The 20,517-nt window shown below is 49.4% G+C and overlaps 1 protein-coding gene across 4 annotated transcripts in view; it reads right to left on the bottom strand.

The window, feature by feature from the left end:
* Positions 1-20,517, bottom strand: part of LOC130262544 (protein CEPU-1) — a 357,153-nt gene that overhangs the window by 9,468 nt on the left and 327,168 nt on the right. For all 4 annotated transcript variants that reach the window (XM_056509777.1, XM_056509776.1, XM_056509774.1 and 1 more), the window contains one exon: positions 17,276-17,401. In XM_056509777.1, coding sequence (XP_056365752.1) covers positions 17,276-17,401 — 126 coding nt within the window. The remainder of the gene's footprint in view (positions 1-17,275; positions 17,402-20,517) is intronic.

Genomic DNA, 20,517 nt, shown 5'->3' with positions numbered 1-20,517 from the left:
GACCTCGGCTCTGTCCCTGCACCAGACCTTGCAGCTGCCACCTCCACAGAGCATCCCCAAGACTTTGCATGTCCAGTGCTCCCTGAACTGAGACCCCGTGCATGCACATGTGCATCCCACCTTCCCAGGCTGACCTAACTGGGAAGGCAGCCCTGTGAGCTTTGCTAAGGAGTGAAGTGAGTTTTCCTGTTGATGAATTGCTGACATCCACCAGTGTCCTCAGCTGTGTGCTGAAATTCCCACCCGAGTGGCTCGTGGTGCAAACCGCTGAGCTCATCAGCACTTAGTGCAACTGAAGGGTGAGATATGAAGGCGTTACCCCAAAATCAATATCCTATAGAGACACACAAATTACAGTGTTACATCCAGTGGCCCTGCAGCACTGAAAAAAAAAAAAAAAAAAAAAAAAAAGAGGAGAGGAGAGGGGAAAAAAAATTCCTTTTTGTGGCTGACCTAGAATCAGCTTCTCTGTTGCACAGCGCTGCCTGCTGATAAAGTAACGACACAGCCGGTGGCCCTCAGAGGCTTGGCACACAAATCTGACTCTGGGTTGTGCAAAGACTCAGATAACATTGCTTCCTAACTCACCAAAGGCCCTTTCCTGAGTTCCAGAGTTGGCTCACACACAGCAAGAATTAGCTCTTACCATAGTCAAGTCATAATTTGTGTGTCTGGTTTGATCAGGGAGCAAAGCAGTTCGAGTGCATTTTGATCTCCAGCAAAAGACTTCTTTAAAGTAACTGTGAGGGTCAGATTTCCTCCTGCAGAAGCTCAGGAAATTGGGGGATGAAGGTTTCCTCCGTGCCTGAATCACACTGAAGTCTAAGATATGTGCATGGTAATCAGCTGATGGAGAGGCAGAGCTTGAATTTTAGGGACTCAGGTTCTGGAATCCTGGGAATTTGGCTGCAGCCAAACAGAACCTGCTGCGGATGAAGACAGGGTGCTCTTAGTTGAATCCTGTTTCTGTCCTGTGCCCAACCTGATATAAGTCATGCTCAATAGCATAAGGAACACCATCCCTGCAAAAGGCTCTGGCCCAGGGATGCCTTCTTAATACCAGCTACAGCATCTCAAATATTTAAGTGACATAAAGAGTCCCTGCCTGCTGGTAAAGCAGGAGACACCAGATGACTAAGACAACATTCCCCTGTCCTCTGCTGTAGAGTGGCTTTGCAGGAAAAACAGGTGTAAAGCTGCTTTACTCTGTGGGATCACATCCTGGAAGAACCTGGAACTTGGGGATGCACAGGGTAAGGCTTGACCAGAGCCCTGTAGCTCCAGGAGCTCTGCCAGACAGTCCTTCTCTGCCTGAACTGATGGTGGGAACTTTCAAGGCTGTCTCTGCTTGAGCACAATTAGGAGCTGAAATATTGCAGGAATTAATGGAGAGCTCTCTCATCTCCTCAAGAGCTAGAAAACCAGCACAGCCAGCACCCATCATTATTATTATTAATACTAATAATATAATACAGGCCAGAAATGGAATGGCCATGGACGATGCAAGTGTAATCCTTGCTCATCAGCCAAGGATGATGAACTAACCCAGTGCAAGCTGGGGAGATGGAAAAGCAGAGCCTGAATCCTTGTGCTCAGTGAGCAAGAGGCTGCACACAGACCTCCACACACTATTTAGGACTTGCTCTGCAGATCTCTGCCAAAAGCCTCAGGGAAGAGGAAGTTTGACCATCACAGCAGTGGAGAAGCCATGGAGATGGGGTTCTGGTGTGGCCCAGAGAACCAAGGCAAACCCAACAGATGGCCAAGCTGTGCTTGGGGTCCCACACAGCACGGATGCAGTGAGGTGTGGGTGTGGACAGATGCCTCCTGCATCCATATTCCTCCTTCCATCTTTCTCTTTCCCTTGGTTCTCCTCGTTTTCCCATCCCAACTCATCTCCCTTCCGACTCCTCCTCCCCATTTGCTTCCATTGAGCCTCTGACAAGATAATAACTCACCAGAAAGTGAACACATGTTCCCAAATTAATTACATGCCACTGTCCCCTGGCTCACTGTTGCAGCCATGTTCAGGTCTCTAGGACACAGCTCACAGCTTTCCCTGGCTGAAGGCTGCCCCTGATGCCGCTGAAGAAGCTTCCTTGGAGCTCTTTCCTGTGTCCATACAAACTCCCTGCACCTCCGATCAAGCTGAGACAGCCCAGCCACCTAGGGCTGCAAGATTTTCACCTCTAAAGCCCAAAGGCACAAAATCAGCAGTGTCCCACAACAGGTTTGGTCTCTGGGTGCTCAAAGCCCCACCAGTGATCCCAAAGCAATGCCCTGCCCTCTACACAGTGCTGCTGCATTTTCCAGGCACTGATCCCACTGGCCAGGATCAGCCAAAGAAAGAGAATATTTTATGGAGATAATTTTATTAAAATGTTTACAACAATGCAGATATTGACATCTCACTTCAATCAATAGCACAATTTATTGTCCTTCAAGGTGAACATTAAGCCAAGCTGCCCATTAGTCAATATTTACCTCCAAGGTCTATAAATCTTTATACAGGCTTCAGCGGATGTTGACAGCAGCTGATTCCAGATAAGTAAAAGTAAGAGCGTGAAACATTGCTCCTTTTGGAGGTGAAATAGTAACTAGTTAATTACAGTCCCTACAGCAATTCTCAACTATCAATTTATGGCTACTTCTGGCAATAAAAATTAACATCGTGCACACTCCCGGCTCCGAGTGACGCACTAAACCCGAGAGCCATATATTTCAAACGTCACCCTGATGCGGTGCTGATGGCCATCCTATAACAGTTTATGGTAAATAAATAAAACACACAAAGGTAATAAGAGAATTGTTGGCACCTGAGACCCACTTCACCTCTCCTTCATGCAGCAGCAAAAGGAAAAGTGAAGGATGGGAGATTTAGTACAATCAGAGCAGATGGGGAAGTAGGTGGGGGAAGGAACCACCCCAAATCCCTCTCAAAGAAGGCATGACACAGCCCCAGGTGGGTGAGTAAACAAGGGCTAAGGCTGCCTCCAGTACATGTCCCAGCCAAACTGGGAGATGCACCTGTTTCACCTCATATTAACTATTATTACCCTCTCCTGATGGCTCAATTAACACATAAGGAACAAAGTTCAGGCATTTCTGAAATTCTCTTCCCCATTTTTGTTTGCTCAGGTTAATGACCCCAGCTAGGGCAGCTTCTCCTCTGTGTACCCCCTCTTTTCAGCCCCCCTGTGCCAGCTTGAAGCTGCCATGCTTCAGTGGACAAAGATTAGGGGTAATTAACCTGCTGGAAGCCATCCAGAGCAATCATTCAAAAAATGATTTTTTTTTAAGATTACCCTATCGACCCAGACAAACTCCTCTCCTCCTCTTGTGAATATTGCATCCCTGAACCACAGGCTCCAGCACATTTCAATCTGTGACCCCCCTTAGCTGAGTAAACCCTTTAGGAAGCACACCTACATGAGGCACAGGGTGCAAACCTCCTGTTCCTTATTTTCACAAGCTTTCAGAAGCAGGACCGTCACCCCAGAAACAGCATGTCAGAGTCTGTGTTGTGCTTACACGGGGCCAAGCCACGCTGTTTTTGAAGTTTCCTGATGACAAGGGAGGAAATCTCTCCTCTGACATGCTTTTCCATGTTAATTAGCATGTTTGCATGGCCTGATGTTTGCAAAGCCCCAGGGGATGGTGCATTCACTGCTGGCACTGCGCAGCGCTCAGGGATGTGGGAGCTTGGCAGGAGCTCACTCTGCTGCTGCAGTCTGAGGTCCCTCCTCACCCTCACGCCCCAGGGGTGGTGACCACCACCAGTTGTGCCTGGTGCCACTAAACAGAGGGAAAACATCATGTTTTCCTTACTTGGACCCTTTATTACATTGGATTTGGGGAACACTCACAGCCAATTTTGCTCCTTGTGCACGGCAGCAAAGCCTGTGAGGGAGAGGAGTGGCCATGAAGTCCTTGACATTAAGTCCTTCTCCTGCACTGGTACCAGTGTTCTCTCTTCCCTGGGGCTGTGGAGCCTCTCCTTGCATGTGGCCATGCTGTGCTGTGGCTTCTCTTCCCCTTCCAACTTTTTGGGGCATAGGTGAACTGATGGTGCCTTGAATTTTGCCTCAAGGTATGATGGAGGACCTGTCCAGACCTGATTTTGTGCTACCATGAGCACAGGTGACTGTTTCTGAAGGTCTCATCTCTGACTGCCCATGACCACAGGGTCAGGACATGGGGATTTTGACAGGCACATTCCAATATGAGCTGTCACAAAGGCAGGAAAGACACATTCTCCAACTTCTTGCTCAGTGCAGAGCTAGAACTGAGGCAGGACCCACTCCTGTGGCTCCATTTGCTCAGTGCATCCCTGAGACCACCCTTGGGGCTCATATCTCATACAACAACTCTGATATTTAAATATTAGGTGGGCACATGCCACACATCTCACTAGTTACTGGGACAGGTGACCTGCAGAGAACTTCCAGGTCATCTAGAACATCACTCAGCCTACAGTCACATACAGTCAATATATTGCCATTAACTCCAGAGACAGTGAAAGCAAGGCACTGGGGCCCTCACCAACCTGGTCTAGTGGAAGGTGACCCTGTCCATGGCAGAGCATTAGAATGAGATGATCTTCAGTGTCTCTTCCAACCTAAACTAGTCTCTGGGTCCCTGCTGTGCCCTTCCCCACGGTGATCTGGGGATACCTGCCCACTCTGCTCACCCCACCAGTGCTACAGAGCACAGCCAAGTCACCTGAGCCATCCATTACAGCACCATTGTGAAGAGTTTTTAGCTTAAAAGTCCTTGAAAGTTTCCCACTGTGACTCGTTAAACAAGATCTTTTTCACTTTCCCTCTATTCTCCGCTAACAATATTTATACTCATTTCTTTTATTGAAATCTATCTGCCGCCTGTTCTATTAAAGCCACCTGAGTGGCAGCTCCTATTCTCCGGGAGCCTGCAGCCCATCTATTCTCCAGACAATGAGGTACAAGCAGTCTATCTTCTATTGTGCTTCCCGGCCTTCGGCTCTCAAATCTTCCATCTCAAAAAGGCATGTCAGAGACGCCTTCATGCAAAAGATTGGAATCCCGGGTTGTGGGGGCTTCCCGGTGTTGGCTGAGCTTGCTGCCCCTCCCTCTCAGGGCGAGCATCTCCAGGGAGATGCAGCTGTGGCACCTGTGATCCCTCAGGAATGCATCTCCCCCATCCCTGCGCATCGTTAGCACGGTTTGTGGCATCAGCCAGCACGCAGCTCGCTGCTGCCGGGATGTTTGCACGTCTCAGACAACTTATTTGTTACCGGGAATAAAAGAGGAGCATTAAACCTTTTGTTTGCAAGAAGTAGTTCCTTGGGAAATAAATGGATTATGGAAATTAATATTTAAAGAAACAAAACAAAACAACTCGGGGACCAACCACCCTTGAACGAGGCTCTAACTCAGGAGTAAATGAGTCGAATAAAGAATGAGCCCTTTTATTTCAGTGAGACAGAGAGCTCAGAGGCAGCTCAAGGCTCAGCAAAGTGGCAGCGACTGTCTTCAGCCTCTCTCAGCCCCCGCCTCCTCCTGGGGTGCTGGTAAGGACACTGGACCCCAGGAAAAGGTCCAGAGGGCATGTGTCACCCTGTTAGAGCAAATAAGCAATGGCTACAGTTCACAAAGAGCTTAAGTGGTGACAGATCTGCAGCAAAGATGGGCGCAGGGCTCGCTGGAGGGCTGCTGTTAATAATGATACCCACCCATTATCACCAGCATGAGCTAGATTCCTTTCTCCTTGGCCCTGGAAAGGCAAGGGTGACCCTTGTGGTGACGCTGGGAGGGACTGATGATCAGCACAGGCTGCGACTGGCATGGAGCCACTTCCCACGGAGCTTTTCTGCCTCCTTGCAGAAACGAATGCAAAAGGTACATGCAAATCAATGTAGAGGCTCCCACAGAGCCAAGCCCTCTCCAGAGAGCTCCTGAGGAGACAGCATCTCCCAGCAGCTCTGAGCTCCTGCCCAAGCATCAACACTGCTCCTGGCACAATTCCTCCTCCCATGCTCTCTCCCATAGCTCAGAGCATCCACCCAGGTGCCCAACACAAAGTCCCCTCTCCTTCCTTTCCTCACTCCTCCTTCCTCCCTGTGGTTTTTTCCCCGTAGCTGCTTCCAAGGTGAGAGAGGACAGCATTGCCGGAATGAAAGATTCTCCTGCGTGCCCTCTCCCAGCAGCGGCCCTAATTCATTTTTCATGGCCCCTTGCAGTGACAAAAGCCGCTGCTTCTCTCTTGTAAGCGTGCGCCATGCAATAAGTCAAAGCTGATGTGCATTTTCCCCCTGGGTGCCGAAGCTGTGCTTTTGATTTAATTTGTCCTGTTGTTTGGCACTCAGCCTTTGTCAGTGAGTTCCTCTGGAAAGGTGGGAAGTAGGGCCCCATCCATGTGGAGGGGCTGCCTAACAGATGGGGTACAGTGGGTAGTGGTTAAATAATTTGTTGCAATGGTACCAAGATGTTGGGGAGTGACAGATGCTGCTGGAGAAAATCGCTCAAACATGCATCCTGTTTGTGGGAACGCTGCTCCTCCATTAAATCCTGTCACAACTTGGCTCCTCTGGAGCTCATCCCATTTCTGGCAGCTTCCTTGCTGGCTCTAGGAAAAGCTGTGGTCTAGGAAATGCTATGCAGGGCTTGGCGAGGAGAGCAAGAACCAAGGTTGCTCCTGCCTCTTATCTGCAGGTACTTTGCAAAGAACAGGAAAAAATTCCACAGGAGATCCACCACATCCCTTCTCAACCACTCCATGAGAATGCATTGCTGTGAAGGAGGAAGCATTCCCACCCCCTGGCAAACTCGAGGCACTCCGCTTTTCTCCAGATTTCCGTGAAAAAGAGCTGCTGGCAGCCAGGACCAAAGGGTCCCTCCGGGCTGGAAATTTAAACCCCAAGGCTTTCTCCACAGGACAAGCTCTTAAGAAGCAATTGCAATGCAAAGCGTTAAATGGCTGTAACCTCGGTTAAGCCGTATTTCAGCCGCATTAGGGAAATATCCCTCAGATGGGAAGCAAGTGGCATAATGGCATTAGAGTAAAAAAATAAGCATCAAGTGCTGGCTAAATCCATCCTCAGTGCTGGCAAGAAGTCATGGGGATCTGGGAAACTTTCCCTTCTCCACGCATATCCCTGCAGGCAGCTCATGACAAGCCTGGAGTCTGTCACTGCCACAACTTCCTGCAAATGGGGGATATTTTCCATCCCTCTTTTTCCCCTGGGACCCTCTGACCACTCTTCACCCCCCAGAGCCATCTGAATCATGGCAGGGTGAGACTTGCTGTCGCCTCTCCATCATCTTTATCCCATCTTTATTTTTTCAGACACGCTATTTTCCAGCCCAGTGGCCTTGCTCTGTCCCTCGTGTTTTATGGCACTGATGTCTCCATTTCTGCAGGATCACTTGCAATATTGTGGCTTATTGAGAGAAGCCAGGGAAATGCAGGGGTGATGAGTTGGATGGGTTTGGGGCTCTGGGGAGCTGGTGAGGATGCCCTGGGCCTGGGGATTGAGTGTTTGCGACAGGAATTTCAGGGGTGTGTGATACTGGATGGCGGAGACTGGGGAACTGGAAACTGGGCTAAGCCCCTTCCTTGGAGCCCATATTCCCCTCCTCAGGTCTCTATGCAGGTATTGGTCCTACTACACGAGCTGGGAGGGCAGCAAGAGGCATTGCTCTGCAAGGAAAAAGCCATTTTAAATAACAACAGTGTGTCACAGGAAGGGGAAAAACCCGCGGGCTACAGCATTGCTCTGGCTTTAAATTATACCGTAGGAGAATAAAAATAAAAGAGAGGAAGACAGAGAGAGAGGCCAGGAGGAAAAAGAATTGCCATTGTTTTACCAAGCAGATGGGAAAGTTCAGGGGATCAGAAAAAGACTATTATTATCTTGACTCGACCAAGAGAAGATGGGAAAGGAAGAGGCAATTTTTTCCCCTGCAGTGAGGAATGCTGTGGCTGAAGTAATTTTAGCAGAGAGTCGGAAGGAAACGCTGCCATTGGCTCGGGGCAGTGCCCAAGTTACCCCCACAGCCTGGGCATGCCACCATGATTTGCCTTTTTGTCCCCTTCCCCAGCAGTGACACCACATCCCGTGCTGCTATTGCAAGGCCAGGGAGGAGTAACCAGGGCACACATCCCTCACTATCTCCAGCTGCAGCAATGTGCCAGATGTGCTGCCAGATGTGCCCACTGCCAGTGGCGCTGCAGCTGTGGGCACCCCTCCATGGCACTGCTGGTCCCACCACCTTCCCAGCCTCGGGGCATGACTACCTGCCCCAGCTACCCAAATTTCTGCTTCCTTGTCCCAGAAACCCGTTGCTTGGCTACAAGCCATTAAATACCCTAAATACACAACAAATTTCCTGCTGGCTGTTTAATCACAAGCAGAACATGATTTTTTTTCTCCCCAAATTCATGTGAGATGCCCTTTTTCTGTGTCTGTGATGGTGCTACAGCTCTGTGGCTGCTCACTGCTGTTTTCCAGCTCGGTACGGGGCAACTGAGCCACTCTGGTTAGCCAGCACGTTCCAGCTCCTTGCCCTTACAAGTACAGCCGCATTTCTCAGCCTCACCAGAGACAAGAAAACTCTTTTTCTACTCATATTCAGGCCAGGGGAAGGGCACAGCCCTGAGGCCCATGGCAGTGACCAAGTACAAACATCAACAACTGCTGTACAAACTGGGACAAACGCTGGTGCAACATCTTCCCTGACAAGTGTCAAGGTCATGGGACAGGGAAATGAGGAGGTGAGTGTAGGTCAGTTCTGTCTGAGCATCTTTCACCCACCACATCCTGCCCTGAAGCCTCTTTGCCACTCAATTTCTTCCCTTTCCCTCTATCCTCACTTTCTCTCCTTCTCTTTTCCCTCTTCCTCCCCCTGCCACATGCTTCTTCCCTCAGTCCCTCCACTTTGCCTTTGTCACCTTTCCTTCTCTACACCCACTTTTCTCCCGCACCCCTGGGATGCAGAGAGGGTCTGGAAACCTGCCCTGCCTAATCCCAGGGCCACCAACTCCTTGGGCACTTAATATTCACGACAGAGAGAAACATTTCACGGCGAATTGGATGCACGTTCAACTGGAAATGGAAATTTTATGACTCTTCTCACTCTGCACAGCAGATTACACCAGCTGAGAAAACATGGAAGCAAATGAACAACCTGTGAACTGTAAAGTATATTAATAATGAAATCACAGCCCAGGAAATGAAGGCTTTATTCTGTTTATATTCTGCTCCATTAATGGAGAGTGCTTGCAGTAGCTCCGCCCCATTAGCTGGCAATCTGCATCCCAGGAAGGGCATGAGGATGGTGGGGGAATGGTGGCATGGGGCAAAAACCTCCTTCCCACAGAGAAATTTGGCTCAAAGCATTTTCTTGTGCTACCTCCATCTAAGGACAGTGGGGGTGGGTGAACATGGGGGTCATCTTTGGTGCTCTACCCCATGCAAGCTTGGGAACAAGGTTATAAGGCAAACAATGGAGCAAATGGTGATGCCAGGAAAAAGAAAGAACAAATTTGGGTGGAAATCTTCTCCAACACCACAAGAAGCCAACAAGGAACTGAAACTGGAAAAACCATCCATGTAGAGCTTCATGTGCTTTCTCCTCGTGCTGCTCATTCCCATCTCTTGCCTGCTATGCTTGAGCATCCCCACTTGTCCAGCATCCTTCCCACCCCTCATCACCACATCCCATTCCTCCAGGGATGGAAGTACTTGTGCACCCACAGCCCCAAAGCTATGATAATGACCCCAGACTGAGCCAGGCCAGCAGGGCTTGTGCTATTACCCAGCACACAGCCTGTCCTTGGCTCAGCAGACCTTGGACACATGTGACACAGCCCAGCCAGGCTCTCTCCTCCCTCAAAACAACAGCAGCAGCTTATGCAAAGCACATCACGAGAGCTAAAAGGAGCCAGAGCAGAGTTTTCTATAGCTGGAGCGACCTGGTGTTGACAGAATGGGGACGCATTTCCACAGCTCAGATTTTTATAATAATACCTCAGGGGAGTCGCTGGCAAAGTTTGGTCCAAATATAATTAGTTTGCACAGCTATTAGGAGCTGATAAAAGGTTTTAATTTGCGTGGAGATCTCTGGAATCTCAGACGCTCCTGTCCCTTGTTCTTCCCCAGGCCAGCTGAATGAAAGGAGAGTCCCAGACAGGGAGCGACACAAAACCACGCATTTATCAGGGAAATAGGGAGTTGTGTTCAGCAGTAAAAAAAGAGATGGAAAATCCAACAAGCTGACATTGCTGGTGTGTTGGGTTTTGCTGCTTTGTCCCATCACCCCATTAACATATCCCCTTCTTCCTGCAGGGAGATGCCATGCAGAGCACGGATCAGGGCATGTGCAACTCAGTGGGTCTCACAAAGGTGGTCAGGAACCAAGGGGATAAAACACAGGATAAAAATTGGGGGTGCAGGCAGAGCTTCCTGGTTTTGCCACCTATTAGGGTAGCTGCTTCCCCAAATTGTGATGAGTAGCAGATCCCTCTCTGCCTCTAGCAAACTGGGAAAGTGTGACATTGCAAAGGTGCATTTAGGGAATACCTTGAAACCAAGAGGGTTTTTTTCCCCTTTTCTTAAGGGAAAGACATTGTCTCATTTGTAGCTGGAAGGGGTCTTGTTATTTTAGTACCAAGATGCATATTTTAGAGGTAGCTATGCCAAATATGCAAAATCAGCTCCAAGGGTTCATTTCCACCATGCAGGGAACCAAAAATATTACTTTATACACATAAAAGTACATAATCTCCCATTGCTTTAAAAAAGTAGGAGGAACAAGGGTGCTTCAGGAAGGAAAATGCTAAAAGAAGCTCCCACATGGCACGCTAACCAAGTTTTAGTCATTCCTTGGAGAAGGAACAACCTGGAGCCCATGGTGTGATTCCACCAGATTCTGTCTTCTGCTGGGCCAGATCCCGTTCCCATGGGAGCTGATGCTGGCACTCAGCTAAACACAGGCTAAACATCCCCCCAATCCCTGTCAGGATCTCACTGGTGGTCACATGTGTCCTCACTCTTCTCAAGCAATTCACGGCAATGCCAGCTGCCTCCTTCACCACAACCACACAAAAAACCAGTGTCCATCCCAAAGTCCTGCTTCTCCATGGCTACTTCACCCTATTTATTTCTCCTCTTTGTATACCCTACATAATACAAGAAGAGCTGGACCACCACTGACCCTTTGCCTGGCTGCTCCATCCAGCACACGTTGATTAAACGAGTATCAAAAGTGGTGGCAGATTTACAGGTTAACAATGATTTAGTGGAGAGCACCGCAGCCAAATTAATGCCGGCTATAATGTAGTTTACCTCATTAAACAATGCACACCAAGATCCTGTCTGTTGTAAAACAATTGGTCTCTGAAGCCTAGTGTTCATCTTCCAGAGTTGCTGGGAGATAATAAATGGGTAATATTCCGGTGATAATGGTAATGGAGTCACGGCTCAGAGCTAATATTATGGCAAAGCAGTAATTATTTCAACAGTAAACAAGGGGACGGTTGAGCTGCCGACAGGATTGGAGCCAGTTGAAATGCTCCAGTTAATACAGTGGAGCCCAGGCCTGCAACTGCCTCTTGGAAGGAGGACAAGGTGCTTGGCCATCAAGTGGGTCAGTTGAACCTCTGTTGAGTCACCCAGCCACCAAAAGACAGGAGGGACAGCATGTACGGCATGGTGGCCATCCCAACCCAACCCAACCCATCCCAACCCAACCCATCCAAACACAACCTATCCCATCCCAACCCAACCCATTCAAATCCAACCCGTCCAAACCCAACCCATCCCATCCTAATCCATTCCAACTCACACCATCCAAATCCAACCCATGCAAAAACAACCTATCCCATCCTAACCCAATCCATCCAAACCCAATCAGCGCCGGCAGCTCAGGCTGGGCTCTGTGCTCCATCACACAGCAGGATCACTCCCCTTTTTTGACACACCACTCATGTAAGCTCAAAGCAAATCTCCCAAGCAGACAAGAGGCAGAGCAGAGACACAAGACCCGGGATGAGCACAAAAGGAGCCTCACACGAACCATCTGCTCCCTCTGAGAGGTATTTCCCTAAAAGGGCCAGGAGAGGACACAGCTCTCTGGTCTACCATTAACAAGATGACGTGAGGCTGGGCAACAGGAGCAATCTCACAGCATGTGCAGCTGATTAGGGGAGGAACAAGGCAGCACAGAAGCAGGCAGAGATTTTCCCACCCAAATGCATCCCCCTTCTCCCTGTGCCTCCCAGCTGGGCTCCAAATTCAATGTCCAATCTATAAATATGCTCTACCTCCTCTCCAGGGAGGAGAAAGATGGCAGGCAATGTGCTTAATGGACAAACCTCTGAGACGGGAGGATGTGTCCCCTTCCCAGGGACAAGCACCTCTTCAAGCTCAATATTTTTTGCAGATGTTTGTCCTCTTGTTTTAAGCCTTGCCAAGAGCCAGGGAGAATCAATATATCCAAATATACCAGACTTCTCCCCGAGTCCCTTTGCTGGTTTGCTGCTGATGTATAGACAGATGATCTCATGAGACCTCTGCCACATCAGGCCACCGTGTCTCATCTATCTTAAGTGCATATACGAGCTGTGATTACTGCTGTGTCTGAGTGCCTCACGTCTGGAATGTGTTTATCCTCCCGCAGCTCTGTGAGACAAGGGACTGAAATTGTGCCTCTTCCAGGAAGGCCATGGAGGTTAAACGGGCTGATCATGGGGGATATCCTGGATGTGGCCACATCAGGATCCTCCAAGCATCTCCCCAGTCTCTGCCTTGTAGCACTGAGGCATCACCTGCCCCACAAATGACAGCTCAGCCTCAGCTCAGGACTCTGGCTCCACATGGGATGCAGCTTTCAGCACCCAGCTTAATCCTGAGATTAATGAGGGATTCCCGCCACAGAGACCTCTCGATTAGGCCTCTTACAAGTAAATACGCCATCAGCCAAACCATAATGTTTTCCTACCCTGGCAGCCACTGTCTTAAGCCTCACACCAGAATCCATCATACTACAGCAATAATCAAAAAGCAATTAGATAAAACCATGGCATAAAAGTCCATCAGGGGTCATTAAGGATGACGACTTGGATGCAGCCTCTGGCTCAGGATATCTGTGTGTGGCAGAGCAGTGCTGGATGAGCCAATGGGGGGATCCACATGCACAAACCCAGTTTTACATCCTTTCCTTGTGCCTCTGGCCCTGTCATGGCATGATAACCCCACCTGCCTGCCCACAGAGCCTTCATCATTACTACTAAACTGTGCCTGCTCCTCCTGGGACAGAGGCTGCTGAGCCTTCATCCCTCCTGGAAGACCCCTCACTTCAATTCCTTGGCACATTTCCCTAGCGTAATGGGAGGCATGACTAGTTTTGTGTCTGCAGCACAGATAAATATCCCCCAGACAGCTCAACATGGTGCCACCCTCTCTGCCAGTGCCTTGGCGTCACCCTGAGCCCGGTGGCCCGGGATGCTGAGCTTCTCACCAGCCAAAAAATCCCAGCCTTCATCTGCCCAGAGATGAAAACTGGCCTGACAACATGACAATCACCATGACAACATCAGTTACCCCCCCAAAAATAAATAAAAAGCCCAGTAACTATGGAAACACCTGAGTGACCAAAACCAGGCTAATAACTAGAAGACCTTGTTGCAGTTTACAGACAGCATCGGCACCGCGGGGCTGGGGACTGTAATCCAGCCAAAGCCTTGGAAATACAGATGTGCTCGGCACCTAAGGGTGCAAAATGGGTGTTTATGGGCACACACAGTGCTGCCTTTCAGACTCCTGAGTCCAAGTCTGTGCAACTTCCACCTCCTCTGGACACATGCTGCTGCCTTCATGCTGCGTGTTATATCCAGGCCACTGTTATCTCCATCGTTCTCTCCCTCTTTGCCTCTTTTTCTCCCTCCATTCACCTTCAAGATGCCTCTCTTAATTGCCATCCCAAGGGTCTAGGCCCCACAGGCGTGCCAAGAAGAGGTGGAGCTGCCCCATCCTATTCCAGACCTTGGCATCTCACAGTAGTTTAAGAGAGCTGAGTTTTGAAGCCACAATGCCTGGCAGCTCCACTGATACTTGTGATGTCAGCTGCAGCATCCAAGCCCAGGACAGAGCCTCAAAGCTGTTAAGCCTCCTCTGCTGAGGCAGAAGAAACTGTGACTCCAACAGCTTCACTTTTTTTTTTCCACCTCAATCTGTTCAGCTGTATTAACAGGAGTTGCTGTGAGTTAATACAGCGTTACTGGGAGGAGAAATAAAGTAAGACAGAGAGGAGTGAGGCAGAGGGACAGAAGACAGGCTGTATCACACCTTATTTGGACTGACCACAGGCTCACAAAACACTTCTCCAGAGCCAGCAGCCTGCTTTTGTTCATGCAGGAGGATGAGGCTGGGCACAGGTAGGACCAATGTCTGAGAACTAATGGAGGCACCAACAGGGCCAGCATGCCTGCATTTCGCAAAATCAGAAGCAGAAAACTCTCTTGCTCGAGTTCACTGAGCTCTTGAGTTATACCATGAACACCTTCTCCTCATCCTAGCTGCAGAAACTCCTCCAGCCCCAAACCGAACAGAGCTTTCAAAATGGGCTTAACAGCTCCTAGAACATGGCAACAGCTGCACGCAGGAAAAATCAGCAGAGTTTACCTGGATGCAAATTCGTTGGAGCAGAGACAGAACAGCCAAGCAATCAGAGGAGCCTGGAGTGGCTGGCAAAGGGTCTCGAGTGAGATCAGTCACTGAGGGAGCTGGGCTGCTCTCTGTGTATATCCTCTGAAAGGCCTGCCCATGCACTCTCTGGTGAGCAAACACTCTTATTTGCTCCATTTCCCACCAAGAGGTGCACAGTGTGCTTGGAGGTGCCAAGGAAATCATAAAACCTGTGAAGTGCCTTTGCACAGAGCAGCACTCACCAGTCAGCATGGGGACTGGTCCTTCAGCTCCCAGTACAGCCGTGCCTGGCACAAACAGCACTGGCACAGCTTGTCCCAAGCAGCACCGCTGAGAGCCACTTCCCTACCCGCTGTGTAAACCCTTAAATTATGCGCCAGCATTCTCTCAAACAATTCTCCCTCGTCCCTTTTCTCCACCACTTTGAGCGAGATGGTGGAAGATGGCGAGAAGCAACAGGAGGCAGCTCGCTCGAGTCTTCCCATGGGATGAGCAACAGAACAACAACTAAGAGGAGCCAGCACAAGCTTTGGGTTTTGCTTGCCCCTAGCACTCCAAATTAGAATGTATCCTACTAGGAAAAGAGATACCATCCCAGCATCAGCTACAGCACCTCTATGCATTTTCTCTGGCTCTCATTTCAGTCCTCACGCTTCCCATCTTCATCTTTGCTGTGTGTGGTGAATGCAAAATTGAGAAGCAGAGGTTCCCCTTGGTGGCTTGGCAGACCTAGAAGCAGAGGAGCTGCCCACAGAGATGGGCAACCATGGAAGTTGTCCTGGGCCACCTCTGGGCTCATCACCCTCCATCAGCAGGAGACTAGGCTCTGGTAAATCTCTATGATCACTTGTTCCCTTTGAGTTTTGAAAGCAGAATGCCTAATCATGGCCAAAATCAGGAAAGAGCTGCTGCTGCAAATTACACAGCACCACAGGTAATTTCTGATTAGCTCACTCTTCCTCTCCTGGTGCATCCTCAGTTTCCATAGCAGCTAAGTCCTAAGTAAAATGGAAACATCTGGTTCAAGCGCATGTAAAGATTCCCTGGGGAAAAAAACCTGCTGGATGGCAGCAAACACAGAAAATAGCCCTCGTGAAAGACAGAGGCATCAGGAGCTGGGAGCCTGGTTAGGAGAGGATGGATGGCATGTGGGAGAAGGCAGCAAGGGGCACATGAGTGGGAGACAAGGGTTCTGGGGAGCAGGAGGGGATGTAGGAAGAAGAGTGAGGCTGTGGGAAAACAAGATGCTTGTGAGAAACAGGTGCTGAGGAGGCTGAGCAAAACAAAAACATGTTGTCAGGGTAGACAAGGGGAAGAGTAGGAAGAAAAGGCTTCAAGGTGGGAACACATGGACTGCCTAGACCATAACTGCAGCATGATGGTGACAAACAGTGACAGCAACTTTGATTCCATAGAGAGACATTCAGGGATGGGGAGGAGCATGTGCATCCATTCACAGAGCCTGATCAAAGCCACCTGCTCAGAAGCAAGACCACCTACAGTGGCTAAGCCAACATGTGCTCTGGGGGAATGGTTTGCAGAGGCTCCTGTCAGAAGAAGGGGCTGAGATGCCGCCGACTCAGCTCTCCCTGCCTGGGCTTTGCAGAGTGATGGATCTGGCCCAACCCTTCGCTCTAGCACAGACAAATAGCAAAAAATCAATGGAGCTGCAGCGAGACACCGCAGCCCTCGTCGGGAGCTGGGCAGGGAGAGCAGCCACGGCGCCATCCGTCACTGCTGCCCTGCGCCGGCTCCTCCGGCTGCCGGACAGCCCGGCCGGGCCTCCCCAAGGAGAGCTCGAGGCTGTGTCTGAACAGCAGCCCACGCTGGTAAAACCCCAGGGGAAACACGGCTCTGAGGTGGAACTGAAGTGCTTAGACAGGATCAGAGGATCAGAGCCAGGCATTGCCGCTTGGCCGCACGGCTTATCCCACCCAGAGCCTCCGGATCTCACCCCCGGCTCACCCGCGAGAACCGCGCAGCCTCCTGGGGATAACAGGGCAGCAGAATGCACAGGAAATGCCAAAAAAGCAGCTGGGAAAGGGGGTTGAAATTATACGGTCCTGCACGCCTGGGAATTTGCTTCCCAGCAGTCACACCCACACAGTTCTGCTGAGGGTTTGCTTACCAATTAGCAAGGCCACCAATTAATGCTTCATGTGTTTTCCTGCTCATTTGCACTATTTACAATTCTCCTTTGAAGCAACCCGTAAGAATTGCCTGAAAAAGTTTCAAAACATGGCCACACAAGCACATTCAATGTGCACTGTGAGTGCCCCATGCAGAAACTCCAAGATCCTTGTCTGCCCCTTCCAACAGAGAGTATTCCTTAATTCTACAAATCTCTAAGCAGGACAACCCCAACCTGGCACTTACAGCCAGTCCTCTACATGACCAAAACCATCAGCTCCTCTTCCAGACCACCAGGATGGATGTTCCTCCAGCAAACTCACCAAATCCTGTATTGAGTCACATCTTTTTAGTGCTTTTCACCTTCTCCTGGCAACAGAATGAGCAACCAACCCCTCCCCAGCCACTCACAAAGAGTGCCATGCCCTTCCCAAAATATTTCTGGTAATGTTTGGCTCTTACCTTTCGGTGAGATGTGTCTCCAGGTAATTGTTGGGTCTGGCCTGCCCGTGGCTATGCAGGTGAGGCTGACGTTGCCACCCTCGTTGATGGAGATGTCAGAAGATATATCGATGATTTTTGGAGACACTGCAATGATGCAAAGAGAAGAAGGAAAATGAAACTGGTTCTGCTTCAACTCAAATCTTAAACTGTGGGTGAGGGAGGCTGAATTTCCATCCTCCCTCCACTTTGACAATCTATGCAGCAGCCCATCAGTCTCATCTGACTTGGCAGGAACAAATAGGGAAAAGAGGGGGCAGAGAAGACACAGCTGAAGTGGGAAGAAACTGTAGCCAGAGGGGATTCAGTCATTTTAGGGAGGCTCGAGAAACTCCTCCGTGGTGTGAGACAGTACTTCTTCCTACTCCAAGCATTGCTAGTGTCCTCTTAGCCATGAAAAAACCTTCTCAGCAGAGCTGCATCTTCCCTAAAAAACACAAGTCACCCCCTTCAAACTCCTGCAGCATTTACTGCAACTGTGCAGGCTGTGCCACCCAGAGCACTCAGGAGCGAGTCAGATACAGGGAGTCCAGTCCCAGGAGAGACACAGGTACAGGATGGAGTGAGGATGGGGTGGGAAGGGGTGAAGAGCAAGCAGGGAGCACTCAGCTCCTGCTGCTGCATGCGCAGAGGACACGATGTGGCTGCAGGGGAGGGCTGGGAGATCTATGGTGGGGATGTATGAGGGAAAACCATGGGCTGCTGTTATCAGCCTGCGCCTGCAGAATATAATAAAGACTGTCACCTTCCTGGGTTTATTTCCAGGCTTTCCTCAGAGCCTAGCAGGGACTGGCATCCTGCTGCAGCGCTTTGCAGGAGGCAACAAATCACCTGCACCTTCCACCCTTGCTGGGAGAGCCCCATTCATCACCCCACTTGAGGCTGCAGCCCAACACCCCAAATCCTGGCTTGGACCCCGCTCCTGAGCTCCCTTCCCTGCCTCTCCCCACCTCCCACACCTTCCCGGGCTGCGCCAAGCCGGAATGACTGCAATGGCCTTGCACGCAATGCCTCTGCTGTGCAGGTAAGTAATTTATTGATCCGTAAAGCACTCCAAGACGCTCTGGAAGGGATTATGTCATGCCAGTGCCGTGCAATAAAATAAAAAATGATGGATTTTTTGTGAACATGATGGTGATTTAGGGTTTGTAGTTGGAAGTGTAGTTAAAGTACATTTTAAGTGGAAATCAAGGTGGGTAATGAATTATTCTCTGTTTTGAAGGGCTTCTGGGAGTTCATTTTTTTGCTGCTCTGGGCATGATGGCTAATCTGCTAATCATGCACTGGAGAACAACTCTGGATCAGCTGCTCCCAAACAGAGGGGGCTCTGGGGCAGGACAATGGAGGGCACAAAGGCAACACCTAAAGAAATATTAATATGCTTCAGTGTCATGAAGGGGACAGCACATTCCTCGTGGGACCACTCAGAGCTGAGAATGCTCTGCCCATGGCCAGGTCCATTGAGGAGATGCAATTAATTACAACATCATTATGATTGCCCAGCTGTGTTCCTGTGAGACTGGGACTGCCAGCCAGGAAATCCCTGTGTGCTCCAAAAACACAGAGCATATAATCTGGACAACAAAAATAGGCCAAGGGGGTTTTACCATTGTCATTTTGGAGAGGTGGGAAGAGCCAAGCAGAGGCGCAGTGATCGCCCACCTTTGCCTGGGAAGCAGAAAAGCTTCCAGCTCTAAATCCCAAGAAAACTAAAGCAGAATCCATCATCTTTAATGTGCTGTTTGCTGCATCACACAGGAACCTTTCTGATGTTTTTAACTGCTGAATCCACATCGACCCAATTCAGCTTGTTTTGCAGAGGCTTTAAAAAGAACAAGGCAGACTTCACACTGCTACTCTGGGACTGCACAGACCCATTCGCATCCACCCAGGTGAGAGACAAAAATAACTGACCAGGTTATAAAACATAATTAAAACAACTTAAACTTGGCTTTGATTGAGAGGACAAAGGGGAATGCCTTGAACCTGAGGAGGGTTAATTTAGAACAGGTATAAGAATTTTTTTACAATGAATTTGGTGAGGCTGTGTCGCAGGGTGCCCAGACAAGTTGTGGCTGCCCCATCCTTGGAACTGTTCAAAGCCAGGTTGGATGGGACTTGGAACAGCCTGGGATAGTGGATAGTCCCTGCCCATGCAGGTGATGGAACTAGAGGGTCTTTAAGGTCCCTTTCAACTCAAACCTTTCCATAATTCAATAAAAAAGTAGCTCAAGCTGCTCATGCAACAGGGAAAAAATTCACCATACTCTGGCAAGCTCAGGACACTTTGAGGTAGATTCAATTTACTGTGCCCCATCTGGAATGAGAGGAGGCAAGAATATCTGGGAAGCAAACCAGAGAAACATCACTGAAGCTGTTAACTAAGTCTGGAATTGTCTATGCAATGGTAGGATTTAACACAGTGGTTATTGTGTGCTAATTAAATATTTGAATATTTAACCAGAGAAACTATTCCAAATGCCTTTCTAGCGAAACAACAGGTGTGTTGTAAGGCTTTTACCAGACTGGGGAGGGAAATCTTGATAAATAAATGATCCAAGTACATATTTAATATTATTTAACAGTCACCAACACTTCCATTCCCTCTGTATTAACGGACTTTCACCAGCACTTGCCATTTCTCCAGCATGGGGCAGAGGAGACATTTCCTGTGCCAAAAGCAGGATACAGATGGAGCTGTGCCCCTTTGGGAAGGAATAAATAAATAAAACTAAGTATATGTAGGCTTCCCAGGTGGGAACTCTCTCCTTGTGGGCAGTCCTTTTGTGTTCAGCATCTCTCTTGCTAGGAAGTGATTAAACATGGCAGTGTTGGCCAAGCTGCTCTGGTGACACTGCACAGATTTCCCCACAGGCAGGATGGTGCTGTATTGATAAAATTCCTTCTTTTTACCCCCTCCATCCTTGCCACAGTTCTGGGGAAGGTCTCTGGGTGCTCTCAGCCCCACACAGGTGCCATGGGTATGCCCCTATCTTGCTCTAACCCTTGCATACTAGGAGTCCCCAGGACAGAAAGCAGCTTGCTTAAATATTTAACCAAAGCATATGGTGAGCTCCACGTTCAAGGGTGTTCAGGCAGGTGATAGATGTCTTTGTGGATTCAAGCATATGTGCCTGCCGACACACATCTATTCCCTGGCTCACAGATACCCTCCTGCCACTTGCACAGACGATATCCCTGCT

The sequence above is a fragment of the Oenanthe melanoleuca genome, chromosome 24 (genome assembly GCF_029582105.1).
Source record: "Oenanthe melanoleuca isolate GR-GAL-2019-014 chromosome 24, OMel1.0, whole genome shotgun sequence".
NCBI lineage: Eukaryota > Metazoa > Chordata > Aves > Passeriformes > Muscicapidae > Oenanthe > Oenanthe melanoleuca.
Note: the sequence above shows the minus strand (reverse complement) of the source record. Positions and strands in the feature narration are given on the sequence as shown.